Here is a 24,725-nt window from a genome sequence, read left to right on the forward strand (position 1 = left end):
AGAGATAAATTAAAATTTGGTTCTGGAAAAGAAAAAACTGGAATTCTAGATAACCAAATTAAATAATTAAATTTATTTAATTTCCCCATTTTGATACGTTTTACGTTATGAATACGAAAAGCTCCCACGTATGACTTATTTGGAGCTCAATTTGGAGAGTAGAATAAATAAGCTTCTTTAATTTGGTTTGGTTTACTTGACTATAACAAAGCGCACGAAAGGTATCTGCCTAAGCGAATGGTTGCTTTCGTGGAGGGCTTCCTAAGGAAAACTAGCTCGTAACCACGTTATATAGGGGAAAAAACCACAAAAAGCTGCTTTGCTAGGAATCGTACCCAGATATAATAACCAGGGTATTCAGCAACTTAACCACTCGGCCGCTTTTAAGTTTTCATAAGCTCTACACGTAATTGTAATTAATATAACTACTATAAGTAAAAATTCTTTCTAAGATATCCATCAGATTTCAGCCTATCAGCGGCCGAGCGGTAAAGACGCTGAACACTGGTATTTCGGTCCGAGATTCCAATCCCGCGAACGGGCTGGCTGCATGGGCACTTTCGTGGTTTTCCCCATGTGCAATATGTATACGAGCCAGTTTCCCTTAGAAAGTTCTCCACGAAGGCATCCCTCCCTTTAGGTAGATAGCCCTCGTGCGCTTTGCCATAATTGAATAATCCTAATCCATCCATGTTTCTAGTTGATTTTTGATATCTGTGAAGATCACCACCCTAGAAAGATGATATTCAGTGCAAGTGTTTGTTTATACCTATAGAAATGCCGGTCACTTTTGGAAGTGATCGTCTTAAGGAGATGGTCGCCAATCGTTTATGGGCTACTAGATGGTCCGGCTCTGAGTGGTTACGCATTGGTGCATTGTAAAATGCATTAAATCCTCTCTAATACGATCATCCACGTTTCTAATTATTTTGGTCTTTGGTGGAAGTGGTCATCTTAAAGAGATAATGCTCGGTACAAGTGTTAATTTCTACTCTGAGAAATTATTTTGTAAGAGGTCGCCATAAGAGGGTTCATTGCATATTAAATGTTTAAATCCAGATCGCGTGGTTATGGGATCCATTTTAATTAGATTTTAAAATTTTAGTAAAATAAAAAATCTGAAAGGTTTCAGATTTTAAATTACGTCCAAAGGGGCTTTTTTTTAACATTTTGTTTGTTACCTTTATTTATTAAATATCATATTCTTCGCACTTAAACCATAAAATTCAGTTCAAGAGCAGTATCGCAAAATAATTTTAAATTGAGCACATTTTTAGAATTTCCGATTCACAGTCTCACGCGCTGGAGATAAAAATGTTTTTTCTGTACAACATTGCCATGGCTCGCTTTGAAATTCTTGAGTTTGTTAATCAAAAATTCGTTACAAAATATAAAATCGATAATAAAACGAATTCCAAATTTCAAATTTGGGCTTCCAGTTGCCCATATTCGCAGTAGGATTACGTCATTCGAAACTCGATGGCTGTAGGTACCGTTGTTTTATCACAATATTTGGTGGCAACAATTTGAAAAGTGAAACGGACATTCAGAGTGATTCGACGCAAAATGAAAACATTAGTCCCTCAGAGACTAATAATTTTGAAATAAACCACTTAATTTTAATAAAGTGGTATTCTTGTTTTCAAACTTAAGTGCAAATTTAAACAAATGTTTCCTGTGCAGATGCGTTACTTTTAATTAAAATCAAATGAGAAAAAAAAATTATGCGAAAATTAATTAGGTAAAAAATTTAGTCCTATTCTTATCGCAAACCGTAACTTGAAATTGCATCTACAACTGTTTCTTATACCAAAGCTCAGGTTGAATTAGTTTTCTGTTGTGCGTCAATAAATGTTTCACTAAACCGCAGCTTAAGGCTATAACTACATGCAGTGCGAGGAGAGTAATTACTAAAGACCTGACAATGACCGACGCTGGACAACCCGCCTTTCCCCCCTGGCGTCCATCGCGAAAGCTTCCCTCTCTAAACAACCCTCTATTTTTAACCTTAGCGAAGAAACTATGGAGGTAGGCTCCATGGAAGAAACAAGCAGCCAACACGTCTTCTTGCTTCTACTCGCACATGTTTCCGGTCATCCGAAGTTACGGTTGTTGAGATAAAACTTTTATCACCCAGATTGGCGATCTTTCTAAACATGCCTTATATTTCCCATTGCAAACGAAGGGTGACATTTTTTCCTTTCCTTATTTTCCGGGGATATTCTTTCCGTTTCCCTTTTTTCCGGGTGACATTTTTTCCTACAACCGCCAAATCCTGGTGGTGGAGAATCGTTTCGGGAGCCTGTTCTAGAGTCTTCGTGTTTTCTGTAGGAGCATACACTCTTAAACCCTATGTCGAAGACTAAGTATCGAATTCCCGCTATCTCTTTAAGAATAAATACTGCAGATGAAAGGTTTAAATATCCATTTTATTATCCGTATCTAAATTAATACAGATACATGCACTTCGTGCTCACAGATCACCACCACTTGTGGCTACGTAACAGAAAATAAGAATGTAACCAATTCAATAAAAATTTAAGATAATCTACTGACTGGCTCCGTATCTTACACTAAAATCGACGGCGCACAGCATTACCGAGCCAAGAAATTTCAGTATATACTGAAGGGTGTCGAACACCGAACTAAAGAGCTAATTTTAAACTCGCAGCATAAACATCGGAGAAGTAGCAAAAGTCCGCTACTACTGCTTTGAACTCTTAAAACGCAGCTTAAATATTGCTTCTGAAACACGTTTAAAATTTACATCTTCTTGATGCAAAATTTACATTTCGGCAGGCAACTGAAATCAGGAGAAACAGGAAAGTTAAACTAAAAATAACTAGTTAGAATAAAGTAAAACCTTACAAGTCTACTGTTCCATCAGCATCTATTAGTCTACTTTTCTAAACAATGCTTTTCCATGTGTATAAACAATCCAATAAATGAATCTGCACAAATTTGTCTAAAGTTCCATATGGCATATATGTCTAAAGCATTATGGCCACACATGAAATTTTTACAACGAGCATAAGTATAAATACTTATATGGTATGATTGATTATATGGTATGCATATGATTATATATTTTGTAAAAACATGCGGTGCCGATTACATAAAACAACAAAGAGATTGAGTAATCCTGATATACTGCAATATTTGAAAATCCTCTAAAAAATATCAAATTTTATGATGTTGGAAGAGCTCAATGCTTCTTAATTTCAATTCGACCGTAATAGGCCTATTAAAAGGAGGTGCCAAAAACACACATATCAGGGAAAAAATGTTTTTAAATTTTAATGTTTTAGTTTATTTTAATGTTTCAGTTTTGCTAAATCAGTGACATAAAATTGCATCAGAAATGGAATGAATGATAAATTTAAATTATAATATTTTTAAACTTTAATTTAAGCAATGTTCTGTTACCGTAACGACTCAATAAAATTAAACTGCATGATTTTTTTTTTTTTCTCTTATAGGGAGAAATGCCTTAAATTCTTCTAATAAAAAAAGTATTTATGTTTACTTTGCATTTTGGCAACTAGAAAATTTTCAGCGCAACCCCTGTCACTCAGACATTTTTTAACTTGTGGAAGACTTGCAAGTATTAAGTGTCTTCATCTACTTACAGTGCCTTTAATTCAGTGATTTGATGTTGTAGCGTTAAGCATGGAATCATAGTAATTTATAGTATGGCCATGAATCCTGCATGCAGCAATGCTCGTGTACATAATAATGCGTTGTGTTTTCTTTTTCAAAATACTAATTATTAATTATAAATGCTTTCTTTCTTCTGCCATTACATTGTACTTATTACTACGCTTTAAATTCAATGAAAAGTATAAATACTTATTAAATGCTATCATTCAATATGCATTTATACTTTGGCTAATCAGTGGTGAAAAACACAATTCGTAGTACACTTCATTTGAATAACAAGTGTGTTTTATGAATGCTGCAACGAATCCAGAAAACTTCAGCTCCCGTTTACAGTCACCATCTCTCTAATGCATGCTAGAAAATAATCCTCTTGATCGCAGTTTAATAACCAAAGAATTTCCTTCGTTCAAATATACTTTAGAAAAAGAGTATTCTTTTCTATGATGCAAGGTTATACTTATATTTATTCTTGTCTTCTTCACCCCCTCAGTGCACACTAATCGTCTGTACTCATTAAGCCTATCCTGCTTAAATGCTCACTGTCCCCTAACGATAGAATAATCAATGCCCCTCGGTAATTTAGCTAAACGAATGGTGGTGATGAGCGGAGGGGGTACAGAAGACTGACTCCAATCTCGTTAACTCTCGCCTGTTAACACTTTTTCTCCCTTGTCTTCTCTTATCTCTAACGACGCTTTCCCCACCCCCTGTTCTCTCCGGGGGACATCTTTTCCAGCGCCCCCCGAGAGCCCTGAAGGGATGCAGCTGCTTCAAGTCACCAGCCGTCAAATTACGTTCTCTTGGACAGCGCCGTCTAGCGGGAATAGCCCTATTACGGGTTACATCATAGTTTACAATCAGAGTCGCAGTAAGTGTGTTTCGTTTATTGTTTGTTTAAAGAAATAAATCATATTGAATTTCTATCTTTGCGAGAAGAGCCATAATAGTAATAACATTTGTGCATGGTTTTTATTAACGCCTGCAGCTTTAATTTATATTTCACGTTGTTTGAATTTTTTGAAGTATAATAATCTTATATACGAGTGTAATATTAATATTATACATTGATTATATTTTTGTTGTATAAAATTCTTGTCTCGTATATTCGTGTGTATGTGCACTTACTTGGTATTTAAAACGCAACCGATGCACTACTATAAAAGTAGAATATTATTCTTCAATTAAAGCGCAGAAAACATGACGTTGGAATTTTTTTATTAATTACATTAATGGTTACAAAATTATCACTTAATTATAGCATATGATATTGTTTATGACATTTACAAATATATAAAAAGAATTACGAAGTATATCATTCTTAAACAGTTATTTACTTATTTATTTATTTTTGATGTAATTGTACTATATAAGGAATCATACTAAAGGAGAAAGCAGAAATAGCGAAGATATATGCACCGTATGTTCCGGTGTATAACGCGCACTTTTAACTCCAAAAATGTCATCGAAATTTATCGGTGCGCGTTATAGGCGGGATATAAAAATGATGGATTAAAAATATAGAAAAAATCAGCTTACAAAAGATAAACTTTAACATGTACTTATGTTGTTTATTTAAAAGCAATGACATACCTTTCGAAATTAAAAACTTTTCATTATCAGATAACATGAAAAGTTTGTCAGGTTCGTCTTCCGTTATATCTTCAGGCACATCATCGATTTCTATTTCATCTTTACCATCACTGTGTAGAGACATTAGGTTATTTGGAAGCAGGCAAGATGAAAATTTAGCAACACCTTCGCCGGGAATCGAACCATGGACCTCTGAAATACGCGCCCAGCGTGCAGACCACCACACCACGAAGGCATGCCAAGAAGGTGAGAGAAATACCTTATAACTGTTACTCTGATCCATAAATAAATAATCATCATCCGTTCCATCTTTCGCCAAACATTCTTACAGAAGCGCGATTTTCATTTTCTTTCGCAAACTTAATGACTTTAAATTTGAAACCACCACTGTGTTGCTTTTTTTGACAGGAGCCATATTTACTACTAAAAGGAACGCTAAATCAATTGTGTTTTAACTAAAATCTTCAATGTGCACTTCAAAATATTACTTCGAACTTTTCAAATAAAGCTATCACCTTTTTGCAGAAACTATTTCTGTGAGCGAGGATTTTCTTCCATGTTATATTTGAAATACGAATACAGAAAAAAATTAAAAGTGGATCCTAATTAACGGTTAAAGCTAAGTGAAATATGACCATACGTAAAGAAATTGATATCTCTTAAAGAGGCCGAAATTTTACAATGAATTTTAGAATTAAAGCAGTATAACTTGAATTTTGATAATTAAAATAGTAACCAATTTCTAATCTAATATTTTATATGTGCGTATTTAATACAAACAGCCAACAGGTTGTGCAAATTGTAAAATATATATATATTTTTTAATTTTTTCTATTGAGAAATTGAAAAATGTTTATGTAAAATGTAATAGTGGTACTAAAAGTTTTCAGTTTTTGTTTATATGTGTTAGTCAAAAGGTTGAGAACCGCTGCTGCAGCTCATTTTGCATTTATCTGCAGCGAGTTGAGATGCTATCTACTTGAGTTTTTTCTACAACTTTTAGAATGTTTGAGTTTATTCACTGCTTGAGTGTTTTCTACAACACTTTAAGAACACTGAGTAAATAACAGTATTTTATATTGTATTATTAATGTATTTTTTCAATTATTGCTAAATAAACAAAAGCGATATTCTAAAATTTTAAAGTATTTTATAATTACCTACTAATTTAACCCTTTGATGGTCATCAACGAGCTCAGCTTGCATTCCATTTACTGTCTGTCTACGAAAAGAACATCTCCCGCCACTATGTTTGGCGGGGGACGGTTGCTATAGCCAAAGAATACGTATTATTAAGAAGGAAAACTTCGCAGCAGCAGAAGTGGTTCCCTTTGAACGAAAAGGGAAACAGCTGCCGAAGCGTAAAATATCTGTCGCCAAAAAGCGCCAAAGCTCGAAGCTGATGTCGAAGTTCGAACAGGTTCGACGGTCACGTTTATCAAGAGTTTAAAGCTGTGTGACTCCATTTTTTCCCTCGATACTAACGAATATAAAATCAGGCATCAAACTGCGATACGGATACTGCAAGTTCAACAGCCAGTGAAAGTGAAACTTCATATAATTTTCTTTTTTATCTTAATCCGTGTTCCTCAGTTTCCTGTACAAGTGACGGAGGAGGAAAATCTGGGCCAGGTCCAGTACATCACAGAGGAGGAAATTCTCGCCAACAGGTTCCGTTGCCAAATCCCTTGCGAATTTCCCCTCTTCTTTCTAGCGGCGTAGAAGACAAACTGGTCTATGGAGCCTTTCCTTCTTTACATAAACGTTCTTTGCTATAGCAGCCAACGACTTCATATAACAGGTAGACGGCTCACCCACAGAGAATTCGTCTGCTAGGGTGTCTCCAACATATACCACGTGACTAATGCTCTTGGCGCTCTTGGGGAGTGATAGCTTAGGCTGTTCATCGCCAGTTTGGCCCGCTTCTGATATGGCAGGTAGTACTTTTTATTTCCGTCTGCTAGCACTCAGCAGACACCGGCCTCGAATTAGGTTGTTCAATTTTTTACAGTTATATTTAGATATAACTTAATCCCCTTTTTCCTGAATATTTTATCTATATTTTTAATAGTTGCTTTAAATTATTTGCACCATTGTTTAAGATGTTTAGGTTAAATAATTTTAGGAAGGAAATCTAAAATAAATAATAAAAAATTGAGATGGAAACTTTAATTTTGAATAACGTTAAAAAATTAATTGCACTACTGTTATAATATTTGAGAAGGTAAAAAAAATCTCGTTTAATTTTAATGCATTGCATCCTAAAGAGAAAAAGAAAATCACATTGTATTATGTGTATTTATGCCATTGATTGCCTTTCTTTTCTTGAGATTATATTACTGGCACAAAATTAATGCACTCTCTTTTCTTGAGATTCTATTACTGGAACAAAATAATGCAATCTTAATTACTGATTTCCACACTCATGTGTATGTCATCGGGGGGGGGGGATCAATACATCTTATTAACTATAAAAATTATTTTATATTGAATATGTATCAAACGGTAACAAACTTCAACTCAATATTTATTATTAGGATCAAAACGATATTACAGTTAAAAATTCTCTCACTCTCCTTTTTTTTTTTTTTTTTTTTTTTTTTAAATACTATTTAAAATATGGTAAGTTTTTCACATCGCATTTTTTCAATTACAATAAATTTCTAACAGCATCGTAGATGAGACAGAATTATAATCCAGATTATTTTTATTTTAATTGATTTTATAGAAGATAATGATAAAGCATTGAGCTGTATAAAAGTAATCTGATTTTTAAAATAATGCTGTTTAACTGTTTATGTTCAATGTTGCATGAATCAAGATCTTTAGCTTTTTTTTTTAACAAAGTAAACATATCGCACAATCTTTTCTCAATAATTTAATGCTAATAATAGCGTTTTTCTTTTTTATCGCAGGCAGTAATTGTTTATGAAATCAAAACGTGTACGACTTGGCGAAAAAAGGTTAACGCCAATTGGCGCAGCTTTCTATTTCAACGGAATACACGGAAAAAACATATAAAATTCAATTATTTGTAAAGGCTGATTCCAGTAAATAGTGTCACAGTATTTAATACATTTTGATGCTAATAATACATGCTGAAAATGTCATATACGGAGGCAATTTTCTTATACAATATGGCTGAAACTTTCCAACCAATTTAACAGAGATAGTAAAATGACAAAAATACTGAAAATAAAATAATAAATCATGCAGTTTTAACTTACCTATGAAAGGTTACAAGTCCTCCTTTCACGAAACTTTCTTTACATCCGTAGGCGCTGCAGCGAATAACCGTTTTTACTTAAATTTTATGTGACCAAGCAGAGCAGCAGTCTTTCGCCCCATAGAAAGCAATGTAAAGTATTTCCGCACTTTCGGAATTCGCGCAGCAGTCACGTGACACTAATGTTGGAACCGATTGAAGGTTGTAATACGCTCTCTACCAGTATATTATCTCGTTGATAGCAGCAAGGCTAGTATATTTCAGATAGGGGCAAACCAAGGATTGCTATATTGTTATTCTGTTTTCGGCGGCTGTTGGCTGAGGGTAAAGGAGTTATCATTCATCTTCAAGACACCCCTACGGGAAATGGGTCAAGGCTCGCTTCTACGGCAACAGACAGTTCCAGACTAACTGGCGAGAGCTTTTTTTTTTTTTTTTTTTTTTTTTTTTTTATAATAGATAGACTATACGCACCACAATGGCCACAAACGCTCCAGCTCGTATTAAAACTGAAACTTTAATTTTAAAAAATTGCTTAATTTCGTAGCCGCCCAAGAATTAAAGCATGTTTAAGGCATTGCCTAATAAATTAAAATTACTCATGCGCTTATGCAAAATGTCCATATCCATAGTGTAAAATAAATTAGGAAGTGGAAACTACGAGTATAAACCTCATCGAGAAATGCTACAAATAAAACAACTTTAAAGGCTATCCAGGAAAATTGTCAAGTTGCTATGTGATAGATTCTGCAAATGTTTGCAGACAGTTCGAATTATTACGAATGCTACAACATAAGTAATAAATATTCATTTCAATAAAAAAAAAAAAGGATTTACTTGTTTCAACACATGAGGAAGGCTGTATGCTTTAAGAGAGGGATGTTTCGGTGGAATGCTTTCAAAGAGAACTGGCTAGTGTTCTATTATACATTGTAAGGAAATTTCCCTTTCCTTATTGCATAACTTCCGCGTGTAATTGGCGTAACATCGGCTTAACAATCGGAAAACCCTCATTTCGAATCCCAACCAAAGCATACCTGATTTTCTTACATTTTCTTGCTCCGGAAAATCAAAATTTTTCTACTGTTGCTCCCAGACTGTGGCAAAATAAAAACCTCTTTGAGAAATGTTATAAGTAGAACGACTTTAAAAAACTATCCAGAAAAATAGCCAAGTTGCTATGTGGTAGATTCTGCAAATGTTTGCAGACAGTTCGAATTATTAGACAGTTCGAAGTGGTGGATTCATTACCACTAGAGATATGGAGACTGAGTCTCAGCCTTTCCAATCTCTCTTGAAGTAGGAGAAAATGTAAAGAGTTTTTTCCTTTTTTCCATGTACTTTCGTTGGGTTTTCAGAACTACATCCGGCTAGCATTCGAAAGGTTGAGTTTGAATCCCGGTGAGGCCACAGTTGTTTTTCGCATGCTGTCGTCTTCTCACGATGTTCCAAAAAAATTTAAAGCACTCAACATATGGTGACCGATCTAATGACAACTCATTATCACTAAGATTTATCGACTGTCTTTCCTTCTCCTCAGTCGCCTTTTAATGCTTTGACTATGAAACGTTTTAGAAAAAAATACCCATTTTTCTATCCAAGTGAGCAAAGTATGTTATAAATAAGGTAAATTGAGCATTTGCGATTTTTTTGACAAACGGATTTCAAGCCAAAGGTTAGGACACATATGTTCCAGCCGCCGTTAATAGTGGGATACGTATAGCGATAGCCTTACTATAAACACACCTATTATCCCACAAACTTTATTATATGAAACAGATTTTGCTTCGTATGATATAGGGTAAAGCTTTGCATAACCAAACATTACTCACTGGGCAACTCATTTGTTCTTTTCTCGACAATGAGCACAGCTGCATCTTGATTTCCCAACTATTGGAAGATGATCCCCAACATTCAAGAGACTCTAATTAACAGCAGTAAGTAAATCAGCAGTAACTTTTAAACTTTTAGTGGGACATATAAGTTCCATTAGTAGTCAAAGCGTTATGTGGGAGAAAATGTAAGTAATTATACCTTTCGTTTCCGCATTCATTCGTGGTATAATTGGAAGGCACGTTGGGCAAGCACGGAGTTCGATTTCCGATGAAGGCATAACTGCTTCTTCTCACTTCCTGCACCAGAATAAGCTTAATGCGTGTACAGTGTAAGAAAAACCATGAAAACATCCATGCACCTACACGGTATTCTAAATGATTAGCCCATTCGCCGTTGTTCTAAACCATCCAGTGACCAGTGTACAGATGTCTTACTGATTCTGTCACTTCCTGTTGTTTAGGTTGCCATTCAAAACGCAGGTAAATTATGTATGAAGAGACAATTTATGGTGTATTTATTAATTCTGTTTAGATTAAATAAGCTATATTTCATTAATTTCCTAAATAAATCTCGAGTTTGTAGCGAGACATATTAATACTATATAAAACAAAAGCAAGAAAACGGGGGGGGGGTTAAATTGTTTCACCAAGTATGCAAGATCCTTATTTCATAAAATACCCAAAACATTATTTTGAAAATATATATATAATAGATTCTGTAGTACAACGCAGCCGGTTGAATTCGTAATGAACAGCGAGAATTTTGATGTCGTAGAATGCTGAAATGCCTATCCACTATGAATAAGAAATTTCTCAGTCAAGGTATATTTAAATCAACTTTTATTTTAGTAAACATGTTGCGGCCACAATGAAGTTGGCACATTAATTGTGCCTATTCGAAAAAATTTACATTTTAGATAAATTTGCGGTAAGAAAGGAGGAGCAGGCAGACTTCAGAGCAGCTAGGCCAAAGCGTAGAAAGCAAGTGCATTATGTTGAGGGCAAAATCTTAATTCAGAATGAGTTAGTTTTGGTTCTTAATGCACTTTGATTCGATAGTTAATACTGCTTTAAAATCACTGTTGGCTGTTTTGAGTTTTAGTTTCATTTACATCATCAGAATTACGTAGGAATCATATGACATAGATTAGTCTCGAAATCACGCAGTGTAGGGATTACTATTTTTAGAATAAAGAACGAAATTAAACTGCAAATTTAATCTTTTACATATTCTTTATCTTTCTTACATATATATGTGTAGGGACATCCGCACATGGAGCACGAGATAAATATAAACTAATCTACTTTATTTATGACTTTACTAAGATGGAATGAAAAGAGGGTAAAAGATGAAATGAACATTATAGCTGGTAACAGATGAAATTGACATAAAACTGGTGATTCCCCTACAAGGATTTAGAAGTCCATTCTCGCACATTATCAATCCTACAGGCACATACGCTCATGCCTCGAGAAAGTCCGTCTGTTCTCCATGGCTAGCCATAGACAAGCATCGTCCGCTTGGACACGAAACCAAAGCTTCTAAAAAACCCATCTGTTCCCGAGCAGGCCTGGTCCTCATCTGAGTCTGGGTGTTGTCTCCACACCTGCTGTGCTGGAGCTAGATCATGTGTTGGATGACTCAGCGTCGGTCGACAATGAGTATACTTCCCACACATATATTTGCTTGTGTGGTTTGTACAGGATGTCTCATAAGTCTGTAAATATTAAAAAATTCATTAAACGTTGAAGAAATTGGTGGACTTGAGCCCGCTTTGCTTGAAAGTTATTCTCGTGGAGGAGGATTTTTTTGGTAAGAAAAAAAAAAAATAGTTAGAATTTCTGTTGACAGACGGCACTGTACGAGAGCATATCACATATTTCAAGAAAAAACTATGTTTATTTGCAAATAGGCAAATGTTTACAAGCAAAACATATCTTATTCTATGTGTCCGCCATCACTACAAATTACAGCTTGCAAGTGAGTTACAACACCGTTAACTGCAGCATGTAGCATATCTGAATGGACGCAAAAGATTTTGTGACGAATAGCATTCTGTATGGATATGGATATGGAGAAGTGTGGTGGATACTCATTTTTTAACCATTGGCAATGCGGATATCGTCCAGCCAGACTAGATATCCAGATAATTACACCCCACAGGATTTACAGGAAACCCTGCCAGGCGTTGCTTGCAATGCTTTGTATTTTAACACGCCGCGGGCAGTGCCTTTCTTTTTCCCTTAAATATACATTGATGTTTCACAGTTGGTGCCTTCCGCACTTACATGCTATGGAGGGCATCACCAGGTTTGCTTACATACAATGCTTTAAGTAATAGCTTTGTTATATATTATTCTAGGCTGTGCCTCTTGTGGAGAGCTCAGTGCCTCTTGTGGAGAAGAAGTTCATTATAATTATGATTTTTTTCGGAGATAGTTGTTTTGGTAGCGTATCTAATAATGGGGGTCACTTCGCTTTCTAAATTCGGGACTTTTAGATGATGTTCAGCTGTGAGAGGTAATTTGAATAGATGATGTTCAGGACTGCCTCTTTCTCCACATGCACACTGATCTAATGTTGCTAATTTCCTTGCATAAAAGTACTTGGGAAAAAGGCCACGCCCTGATAAGAAACACGCTATTTCTCGTTATTAAACTGGGTGTTATGCCTATTTTTTGGAATCGTTGTTCGGCGTTGTCCCCCCAGTTCTGCCATTAAACTTTAGATCTTTTGCTTATGATATTTTTAAGGTGCGAGCCAGGCCATGGTACTGATAAATTTGGTGCATTTTGACCCCTAAACTGCTTCTTTGGTTAGGATGTTAGCCTTCTTGTTGCCTTTTGTCAATGCATGCGCCTTCAGCCAAGTGACAAAGTGTTCATTTTGTGATGCTGAAGATCTTTCTGTAATCTCCTGGCTTAATTTTGATCGGTGGTGCGGGTTTGCGATAGCATGCATCGCTGAAAGAATGTCTGTAAACGTATGTGCTGCTTTTAGGGAGTTTGGGATGCTGTATTTTATTGCTTGAAGAACGCTACTGATTCCGCTTGGAATATACTATTTTGTTGATCTAGGTGGAACTTTTGTTCTGTTGTCGAATTGGGACATAGGTAAATTTTGATTGCGCTGCCTTTACCTTCTTCTAGGTTGGAAACGTCTGTATAGAGTTGGGGAATTTCTTTCCGCTTACTTCTTTTTTCATGCTTAATGTGATGTTATTTTTCTTTCCTGGTGGTGCTCATATGGGTGTGCCGGTGTCTCGTAATTCTCTGCCAAAAGTTCTAATGATTGTTAGTGTCTCTTCTTTCGTAGTTGTAGTACTGTTGTCTTATGGAATTCTTGTTCAACGCGTATAAAAAGTGGTGCGCTGTTAGGATTTGGAAGAGTGTCGCATTTGATGTTGTTCTGTAGCTTCCTGTGCAATTAAGAAGGAAGAGTCGCTGGATTGTATAGTGTTTTGTAACTGTACCAAAGAAAATGGGCTATGATGGTGCACTCTGGACTTGACATAACCCCCAAAGCCAAAATTCAAGTGGTGTTAAGTCCGGCGAGTGAGAGGGGCCACTCATTTCTACAGTGACAGCTAATTATTCGCTCTTCAGTGAAAGCAAGTTGTGAGAAACATCTTCACTTCGGTTGTCATATGAGCAGCTTTCACGTCTTGCATGGAAATCACCGGGTTAACGATATCACGTTCCAGTCAGTACAGTATCACTTTCTCCTGGAGCAGCAAGTCGAGTTTCCCAGTAACTAACCGGTTCTTAAGCCAGCTTTTCCACAGCGCTTTTCAGAGAGAAAACAGCCCGTAATAATGGACGCAGTAAAACCACACCAAACAATTAAACGCGATGACTGTAGGAGCTCTTCAGTATAGGCACCGTCGGTTCTTCTTTGCCCAGATTCTATAGTCACGGGTTTGACTGTAGAATCTGGGCAAAACGCATGTACTCAAAACACATCTGGCAAATTTTGAAGTAGATGCCACCGAGAAAATAGTGACCCCTTTAGCCTGCTTCATAAATGATCCGTCTAAGAGATTTTGTATTTTATGCGTCAAAATGTATTTCTGCTGTGCTCGATGGCACAATACACAGCTTAATAATACGTCAGGAATGTGAGTAATATACAAAATTCAGGTCATTTCAAAAAAAAAAAAAAAAAAAAAAAAAAAAAAAACCTTCTTATTTAAAAGAGCCATCCGTCATACGCTTCAAGTTTTAGTATATGAAGGGGGGAGGAGCTGTGTTTACGACGGCATCAATCATCTCCTACAATAGCTACGATAAAGGTTATAAAAAGTGATGAGAATGGAACAAAAGTCGTTTTTACGACGCGCTTTGTTGTGAAAAACTGTTTGGAACAGTTTTCAAAAGTCATTTCATTTTAGATCTTTAGTGCTCAAAAAACGCTTTTTTCTCCATATCTATAACAATCAGAAACTGAAAGCAATTTTTTCGAAGGAATATGCTATGTTCCTTGCTTTTCTGGAAAAAAAAAAAAAAAAAAAAAATATTTAATGTATGACTTCATGCTTTTGATTCATACTCTTATGATAAATTATGTGATACAGCATATTACATCTGAAAATATAAGAAAGATAAATAGTAAAAGAATTTAATTTTCTCCACAAAAAGTTTATCGTAGTTCTAAAGTATGAATACAGATGGCAGCACAATCTCATGTAACGATTATTTTTAATTTTTTAGGTGGGGAAGGGGGTAGAATTTAATGCAAAGGCGGTCTTTATTTTTTACTTTTTTTAATCTCTAAACGAACTTCATACTTGGTGAACTTTTAATATAAAGTGAGTAAGAACAAGCAGACAGCATTAACTATTTTTAACTGATTTTTTGAAATAAATTACGGGTTTTATAGTTCTGTAGTGAGACATTCTGTAATGCAGATAATAAAATAATTAACAGGATCTTAATTTCTGTAGCAGCAGATTCGAAAGCCAATGAAAGACATTTTTTTTAACATAATGCTTTTCTTCACTTTGGTGATAGCGCGTATTATCGCGCATACAAACATCCAGCAAAAGTGAATCCTCTAATTTTTAACAAAGATTTTCTTTTCTGAATTTTAATGAGGATTTTCTTAAGCCACATTGAAAACAGGTGCTTGTATATTATCGCAAATACTTTGGCACAATATGGCGAATTTAACGGGAGAAGAAGAACAAGTACATTTATTGTAAAAATTTACGTGTTACATATACACATACATATTTTACGGATGAAGAGGAACAACTGCTTTTATTGTAAAAAATTATACGCTGCACACATACATATATACATATTCTACGTCTCAGTTACATATTTATTCCAAAAGATAGTCAGTGATCCTAGCTATAAAGAGGCTTTTATTTTCATCGTGGTCGAAATTTCGTAGCGATCGCTTTGAGAAAGAATACGAAGCATTGTTCGGACCCACCAGCAGCCGACCGGTAAAGTCACTGAACACTGGTAGCTCGGTTTGAGGTCCGAATACCGGGGAACGGGCTGGCTGCATGGGCGTTTTCGTTGTTTTCCCTATATGTAAAGCGTATACTCTTAGAAAAGCGTCCACGAAGGCGTCCATCCAATAAGGCAGACAGCTCTCGAGTGCTTTGATGTAATTAAAATAAACCAATCGAAACATCGCTCCTTTGGCGATTTTGCAATATAATAATATATTCTTGCTGAAATTTCACCTCTTTTTCTTATATTATAGAAAATTTCTACAAACACAAATCTTAAAATCGAGTTTAAGACAAAAAATAATCATAATTTTTCTACAAAAGCCGTTCTAGTTTGGAATGCAACAAAAAATACGAAAATGGTGATGTTGGAAACTGAATAATCGTCATGCGCATGGTTACTTGAATAATTGTTATGCGTTTGGTTATCAGTTTTGTACATTCTGAAGTTTTGGCGATTTCTACTAAGGTGGTTGCGATAACACGTAAGTATCTGGAAACGAAACAAACTGAATTTGAAATTTATCTTTGAAAACATTTCAACCACATCTGAACACTACTTTTGAAGTTTGCTATATTATTTTGTGTTGAAAGATTAATTCAGTTTAAGAGCTTTTTAATTCCGGATTTGGATAATTGCAATCGAAACAGATGGTTATTGGCCTTTACGTACTTAATAACAGAAAGAATTTTGTATATTTTTAATAAACTCCAGATTTTAGTCATAAAAATATGCACTTTAATTGGTTAGTTAGGCATTTCCATATTCCAATAATCGTAAATTACTACAGGAAGTGTAGAGTTATAATCATTTTTATAATGCTGAAGTAAAATAATTTCAAAACTGCCTTAATGACAGACTATGGCGTTTATAAGGAAGAAACGTCTGGATAAGGTAAGATAATGTAGGATGAAAAGTTGTAAATCAGAACTGGTTTCACTTAATACTAGCAACCCTGTAGCTTACTGAACAGAAGCTGCGTAAGTCACTGGTCGCCAGATGAAGATTGCATATGTTTTATTATTTATGATGCAGGTTATTGTAAATATTTTAAATATATTACATGTGAAAAAACGCAATTCGTATTTATTATATGACTTTAATTACCACGATCTGCTTAATGAACGTTCTCTAAAGATTTGTGATGGTCTTCGTAAATATTAGGAAGCAAAATATTTTTTTAAATGTAAATACAGTCTTGTCTTAGATATATAAACGAAAAGTATCTTATGTATCTGATCCTTTTCAGTGATTATTAGCCATTTTTTTCAGGCTTTAAAAAATATTATTCATATCTTAAGATAATAGAAAGGCATTAATTGAATTAAGAACAATAGAAAGGCATTAATTAAATTCGGGGTACAGTCTTAAAGCATGTTAAAATATTAATAACTATTTTTTTATTTTTATTTTTTTGTGTATCGATTTCATTATTCTTAAGTTCACTGTACATAGTCAAAAAGCAGCGCTTTATTTACTGGACCAATATTTAGTTTACAGAAAGTACAGTAGATGGCAGCACCACTGAATTGTTTCATTAACGGTGTTCATATTGTAACAGTGTATTTGCTTTGAAAAATCATACAGTTTTACGAATTTTAGAGGCTAAAGATGACCCTTTGGAGACAATTCGTGTGTCTGCTGCCGAAACAAAAGTTACAGTCACTGGATTAAACCCCGGAACTACATACGTGTTTCGAGTACATTCTGAAAACGCTTTGGGAAGGAGTGGACCCAGCCAAGAGCTTATTGTAACAACTGAGGAAGAAGGTACGTATGTATGTAATTTATAGTATCACTGCAGTTAACTAATGCTTTTCACGAAGTAGTTTTTAATCCGTCTAAAAGTGAATTTCATTGTATTATTATTTAATAGTGTGTCTGATATTTGTACAATATTAAAAATGATAGTTCAATACTGGCTTTAATTTTAAAAAGAATAACCTTAAATGTCTTAAATTATTTTGGGTAGTCCCAGAATTTATTGCAATATATGGCTTCAGAACATGTCCTGAAAAACATGGTAGCTTTCATAAATAACCCCGAATTTTCTGAACACTGTTAAAATTTTTAAATTTAAGCGATGGGAGAGAGAGAAAATTTTGGTGCTGAGGAGTGGGAATAATTTTAGAAATCAATTATAATTACTTTTAGAAATACTTTTTAAAAAATTTCCAAATTCCTCAAGAACAATTTTTTTATGAAATAAGTTTAGCTTTTGTGTTTGCATTTCACACCTAGAAAAACGCAGTATTATAAACTCAAATTTTTAAATGGATAATATTGAAGTAGAAAAGGATTCAGAAGAATGTTAAGTTTTTACATACGTTCTTACGTACATACATTCATACTAATATACATACATACTTACATACATATGTTCGTACGTATAGACGTCACAAAAATGTCATTTTGCACTCTGTTTGGAAATAGTCTTTTATTCTGTCCGTACGTATAGTCGTCATGCAAAAAAATCGTCAATCTGGATTCGAAAACGGTCAAAATGGATACTTCCTATGAAATATGATACCCGAAAGTTTTCGCTATAACAATACTACCTTTAATTATTACAAGTAAGGGGAGAAAAACAAAAGAAATGCTGATTCACTGAAAGTTATTTTAATTATTCTATAATATTATCTCTGAAAGTTACATTAATTATATTATTTATTTTAAAACTTTATTTATTATTTATTAAAATTTTATTTATTAGTTTTTAATTATTATCCAACACTTAAATTATAATAAGTGTTGAATATTTTAATTATAAAATGCTAATATTTCTTTATCGAATACATATTTATTTAGTCTATTAAAAAAGGGCGGAAAATCCATATAAATATTATATATTAAGAAAATTTTCCAGAAAGTTTTTGTTTTTAAGAAACTTAGTTCTAATGCTTTTTATTCTTAAGTGTTCATGAGATATGACTTAAGCTAAATTCCTGGATAAGCGTCTAGAATTTCTTATCAGTGTATCTTAATGAATATTTATTAATAATTCCTCCACGTACTCAGTGAATACTTTATTGAATGAGTAATATTTATTAGAATTAAATTAAAAGGAAACTGTTTTATGGTATATCTACTAAAAATTCAATGATTTGGAGTTGCCGATACTAGCGTTTACGCATGTTACAAAATTATATAATTAAAAAAAAAAAAAAAACCTAAATAATATGAATATGAAAGGGATGTTTACAAATAATGCCAAATTCCCTGCTTGTTATTATGTGTAAATTTTGCTAGCATTCAAAGAGTACTGTCATCTCAGCTATTACACGGTACTAGTCAATAAATGAATATTATTGCATCGCTAATGAATCCAATGTATGTGAAAGCAAATTCATTATTTCATTATGAGCTGTTGCCAGCAATAGATCTCATTAAAACCGGAATGTTTAAGAAACGCACCCACTTGCAGAAAGGTTTATAATTTTTTGTTTAAAATGAGAAGTGTTAGAATTTTAGTTTTGTATAAAAAAATGAAGTACTAGAAAAAGCACAGACCATTTATTGTTAAATAACAATGACTAAATACTTAATCTAGTTTAGGAACAAAAAAGTGCATTAACAGCATTGAACAGCAGGAAGAAATATGACTGTATAATTGAAACTAATCACAAAATTGCTTAATTAAAATAATTTTAAAATATTTGAGACATAACTATCAAGCACGTGTAGTTATTAAATCTTCTTAACTATTTGTTCTATTTCAGCGCCAACGAATGCACCTCAAGACGTACGTGTGATTCCATTGAGTTCAACAATGATAAAGGTGACATGGAAGGTCTGTGTAATTATTTTTTATGTTTGTATTTTAAGCTTTGAGCAAATTAGAATTTAGCTAATGTAACTGCAAAATGCTGTAAGTTTCTTGAATATCCCAGGCTAAACTCTTTAGTAAATATCATAAGTATATAATTTTATCTTATATTAAGCTAAAAGTATATCATTCTCATTTTATTTCTGGGAAAAAATATACAATATAATATTCCATGCTTTACTGAAAATAGGCAAAGTTTTCCATTTAAACTTTTGCATTATATTTAATTCATAATGAAAGAAAAATACTTCGTATTTATGATTCCTATAGTGTATTAAAATTTTTCATGTATCTTAACTAAAGAACTGAATTTTATTAGTGAAATGGCTATTTTATTTTGATTTCTCGCTCAAATCTTTCTCTTAGTTTAAAAACAAAATGAAATAAAGTCTGTTTACCCATATGTATGTATAACCCATATATATATATATATAGGACTGTCGATTTATCAAAACTTCAAAGGTGAATGTTTAGATAAAAGTCATTTACCTGATTTTAAAAAAATAATATTTATACGAATGGTAAATATAATGTATGCATTCATTAATGTTCCTAAAAAGTCTTAAAAATAACTTAAAAGGAACTTTTAGATCACAATTCTTGAAGAACTTGAAATTTTAGCTATAAAAATAAATGCAAATATACCCCCCCAAAAAAGTGTTTAAAATAAATTTAATTAAAACTTCACATTTTTATGCAGAAAGCACAATCAAAGCATTAGAATATATTGTCATTAAGATATTTGAAAGCAACAGGTAATCAACGTCTAAGGTAGGGAATTTCAGGAATTAAATTTTGAAGGAAGAATGAAAATGCAAACCTATCCACATATATCCCTTTATAATTTAATACACTTTAAATATCTGTAGTATTTAAAGAAATGTAAATGTTTAAGTGAGCAGAAATTTATGAACTTTAAGACATAAAAGCAAAATTTTGTTTCAGGCACCACCAGCAACAAATAATGGATTTATTCTAGGCTATTATGTTGGATATAGAGACCTGACAACGAACGACCCATACGTGTATAAGACTGTCGATTTATCAAAACTTCAAAAAGTGAATGAAGCTTTAATATCTGATTTAAGGAGGAATACCAAATATGCAATAACCGTGCAAGGTTACAATAGTAAAGGAGCAGGTCCTGCATCCAAGGACGTTATTGTTCAAACACTACAACATGGTAAGCTTCATTATAAAATACACTTCCCTTAGAAATTATTTTATTGAAAATTATTCACCTCTGATTTTCTTATTTTCAAACATATTTATTACATATTTACCATTTATTACATAATACTTAAGTTTTTATTTAGAAAATTTGTTATAAAAAAGAAAATCATGAGCAAACTATGGATAGTATAAATCCACAAATTTGCATGCATTTTAAATTGATTAAAATGGGAATTCATAAAGAATATGAGTACTTTCAAATAACAGAAAACTTATTTAAGTGTGCTATCAGTTATAAAAATAAATATTTGGATACAAAATTGTCTCTCTAGCATTGTTTTAAAGTTCACTCCCAAAGTATATAGTGCTGCCATCTAGTAATGAAATACTAACATTCAGAAAAATAATTTGGGATTTTATGCTGCTGTCATCTGTTGGCTGCCATCATTGTAACAAATTCTGGGAAACGTAAGACTATTTAACTAAGCATTTTTATGAAAGTGCTCTTATGTCTGCTTAGGAGTTAGCCCTATTTTTCTGTAAAATCTTACTATATAAATATCTGGTAGAGTAATTCGAAATCTAGTTACTAATAATGCAATGACTTATACCCATCACATTTTCATGATAATTTTAGAATTATCGTTAGCTTAACTCTATCCTCTTCCCTCTATCTTAAAATATTTTGCAATTAATTGCAAATAATAATCTTAAATCTTTTTAAACTCTTATAGGATATTTTGCTGAAATATTTTCTAAAATTTCTTCAGATCTTCAAAAGGAATATTTATATTTATGAATTTCGCCTATATTACTGTAATATTTAACATTTTAATTTTCTATAAATAGAATTTGAGAGAGAAGAATTACATAGCAGTTGGAATTTCCACTAATTTCAGATAATCGTACATCTTACTGCTAGATGCAACTAAAAGAAACAGTGCTCCACGGAAAACAGTTTACTGAAAAATAATATTAAATATTAATATGTTTAATGCAATACAGAATTTTGAAAGCGTAAAGTTTAACATTTTTTTATTAATATATATTTTTAAATAATATTATTTTTTTTATGTTTAGCATTTAAACGCACATAAAAGGTTTTTTCCTAGATTTTTTTTTTTTTCTTTTCAAAATATGTGAAAATAATAACCTTAGAAGTTACAATAAATATAGTTAATAAAAATATTATACAGCGTGTATGAGTACAGCGGTAATAAATTTTCAAGAGAGATAGAGTACACCTAGATGATGAGAAATCACATAGTAATGCATGGTCGTAAACGCTTTTTTAGCGCGGCAGTGACGAAACTTAAGTCAAGAAAGCAAGGACACGAATGGGTGAGAAAAAATTTTGATTATTCGGAATATGACAAAAACAAAGAAAAACCACCATACAGTCACAACGATTATCATCAAAAATGTTCTAAATTATGACCTGAACTGTGCATCATGCACCTTCCATGCGCCAGAGAAGTGAGGCCTGCATCACGGTCTGAGGACGTAAATTCGAACACCTTGTTTAGTAACAATCGTTGTTTATTTTTCTTCTTATTTGTAGGTTTCTGCTGTACCAAACATAATAAAACCTGTTTTATCTCTCTGTGTTCTTTCTTTTTGCATTTTGTGTCGTCACTACCGTGCCAGTAATGCTTTTACAATCATGCATTGCTATGTGATTTCCATCGTCTATGTGTACTCTATCTCTCCTGAAGAATTTGTCACCTCTGTTCTGATACACCCTGTATTAATCACACGGTATTTCGAATTCAATATTTTAGGAGTATATTAAAATTCATAAAATATTAAAACAGCATCAAATAACGTAACATATTTGTGTTAATTTCTGTGATTGTTAAAATTCATGTTTAAGTTACCTGACTTATTTAATATAAAACTGATACAAAGTCAATATTTAAAAGCATTTAGAAAATGTTTCTTAATCAGCTATTCACTTTTTCTTCATTTGAAACAATGTGCTTCCATTTATATTTTAAATCGGAAATAACTGTCGAGTTATTTAGAAACTAGTAATATTTGTTTCGTACAAAATGCATCCATTTCTTAAGTTTGATAAAATATCTATAAATGACGTTATCTATTGAATTGTCAATTTTTTGAATGACCTTTAATGCAGATGAATATCATTAAAATGGTAAAATAATCAACTTTTATAATCTTATGTCACTGACTTGAAAATTGTATTTAGAAGAAGCAGATACTTGTCCGTTGAATACCTAATTATATACTTAGATGCAAAAGAAAGAGAAATTTCATTTCCTGATTTCTAATATAAATGCCCTATGAAACTGCTAAGAATGTTCTTGTACTCTTTGAAGTTAATTTTCACACTCATCATAACTTCTTTCTTTTTTTTTTTTAACCAGATGCTTGTGAAAGGGGGAAAATTAAAAATACTAATGCAATTACACATTTTATTAGAGTTTTTGACATCAGGTCTATATTGTATATGAGAAAATATATGTTTTCTGTAGGATTCACTTTTAATTTGGGTTCAATAGATATTTTCATTAAAATTTACATTATTTTCATACTATGTTGTAAAATTAGGATGTTGTTACATAAAACCTGGTAATTAGTTCCTGCTGTGCAACTCAAGTTAAACGAGCCTCAAGATAAATCAGGATCAAAAAGTTCAAGATAAAGTAGTCGCTATATAAATTTTAATGAAAATGAAGGATAATAAATTTTTTTGGGAAGTTAAATAGGAATTGTCAGTTAAGAAATAGGAATAGGAATGTTATATATCTTCTATATTAATAGGAAACAATTATGTTCCTATTAACATATAACATAGCAAACAGTAGAAAATAAACAGGAAACATTTTTATGAATGGAACAATAAAAGTAATTAATAGGAACAGTAGGAAATTAAACAAGAACAAGCAATAATAATACAAATTAAATAGTAGGAAACATTTACTAGGAATAATTTCCCAACAACAGGAAACAGTTAATAGGAAACTCTACATTAATTAGTTAATAATGTACATCTTACCTAAAATTATTGATGTTATAGTATTTGATTTACTGAAATTTCAGTTATTTATTTTATGCAAGATATGTGCGTCAAGCATTAAAATTTTAGAAACTCTTCCTCATAGATTATGTTTTTTGTGCTTAAAATTGTATGAAGAATTTAAAATAAATTATACTTTCTGTTACGATGAAAGAAAAATATACAGTACCTGAAATCAATAAAAGCAAGTAGTACACGAAATAAGTATCTAATTGTATAAATAAGGCTTATTTATGCAATTACATGCGCTCTTAAATGTCTCGTTGACATGAAGAAATTTTTTTGTACAGTGGATTCACAGCGTAAAACATTCTTTAGAAGCAACAGTTTAAATTTATTAATAGCAATTAAGAGAAGCGTAAAAATGAATAAAGAGAGATTCATTTAGTCTCTCGAAAAACATTATATTTGTTTCTTCAGAATTAGATGAACAGATTTGGAGAAAAAAATTAAATTATGAAAATAATTTTGTGAAAATACATAAATATGAATACATCACATAAAAGTTTAGTAACTTATTTGAAGATGGTATGACAGGTCTCATATGACATCAATATTTTTTATTTTATATAATTTATATAATCAACCAGAATTACAGAACTGTATAAAATGAAAAGAATTTTGTACTTTTCTGTTATTGGGACCGGATTCAGAAATGTAAGTATGTATGCATGTATGTATGTATATGCGTATATGTGTGTGTGTATACATGCAGATACAAATACATACGTTACATGTATATGCGTATGTATATGTGTATACATACATTGCATACATGAAAACTACATACATACTGACATATATACATGCATGTAGGAAGACATATATATGCATTGACATATATACATGGATACATGAACATCTACATTCATACATCCATACATTTCTGAATTCTGTCGCTATAACAGAAGA

At 32.7% G+C, this 24,725-nt stretch overlaps 1 protein-coding gene and 1 long non-coding RNA gene across 9 annotated transcripts in view; one reads left to right on the forward strand and one right to left on the reverse strand.

The window, feature by feature from the left end:
- Positions 1–6,800, reverse strand: part of LOC146995306 (uncharacterized) — a 170,746-nt gene extending 163,946 nt beyond the window's left edge. For all 4 annotated transcript variants that reach the window (XR_015042938.1, XR_015042939.1, XR_015042936.1 and 1 more), the window contains exon 1: positions 6,411–6,800. This is a non-coding gene — a long non-coding RNA (uncharacterized LOC146995306). The remainder of the gene's footprint in view (positions 1–6,410) is intronic.
- LOC118192095 (cell adhesion molecule Dscam1-like) overlaps positions 1–24,725 on the forward strand; it is a 1,228,438-nt gene that overhangs the window by 812,165 nt on the left and 391,548 nt on the right. For all 5 annotated transcript variants that reach the window (XM_085823258.1, XM_085823260.1, XM_085823262.1 and 2 more), the window contains exons 14-17: positions 4,397–4,528; positions 17,377–17,544; positions 19,494–19,564; positions 20,546–20,783. In XM_085823258.1, coding sequence (XP_085679384.1) covers positions 4,397–4,528; positions 17,377–17,544; positions 19,494–19,564; positions 20,546–20,783 — 609 coding nt within the window. The remainder of the gene's footprint in view (positions 1–4,396; positions 4,529–17,376; positions 17,545–19,493; positions 19,565–20,545; positions 20,784–24,725) is intronic.

This window comes from Stegodyphus dumicola, chromosome 9 (assembly GCF_044657685.1).
Source record: "Stegodyphus dumicola isolate Sdum_Otavi_A_Nest chromosome 9, ASM4465768v1".
Classification (NCBI taxonomy): Eukaryota; Metazoa; Arthropoda; class Arachnida; order Araneae; family Eresidae; genus Stegodyphus; species Stegodyphus dumicola.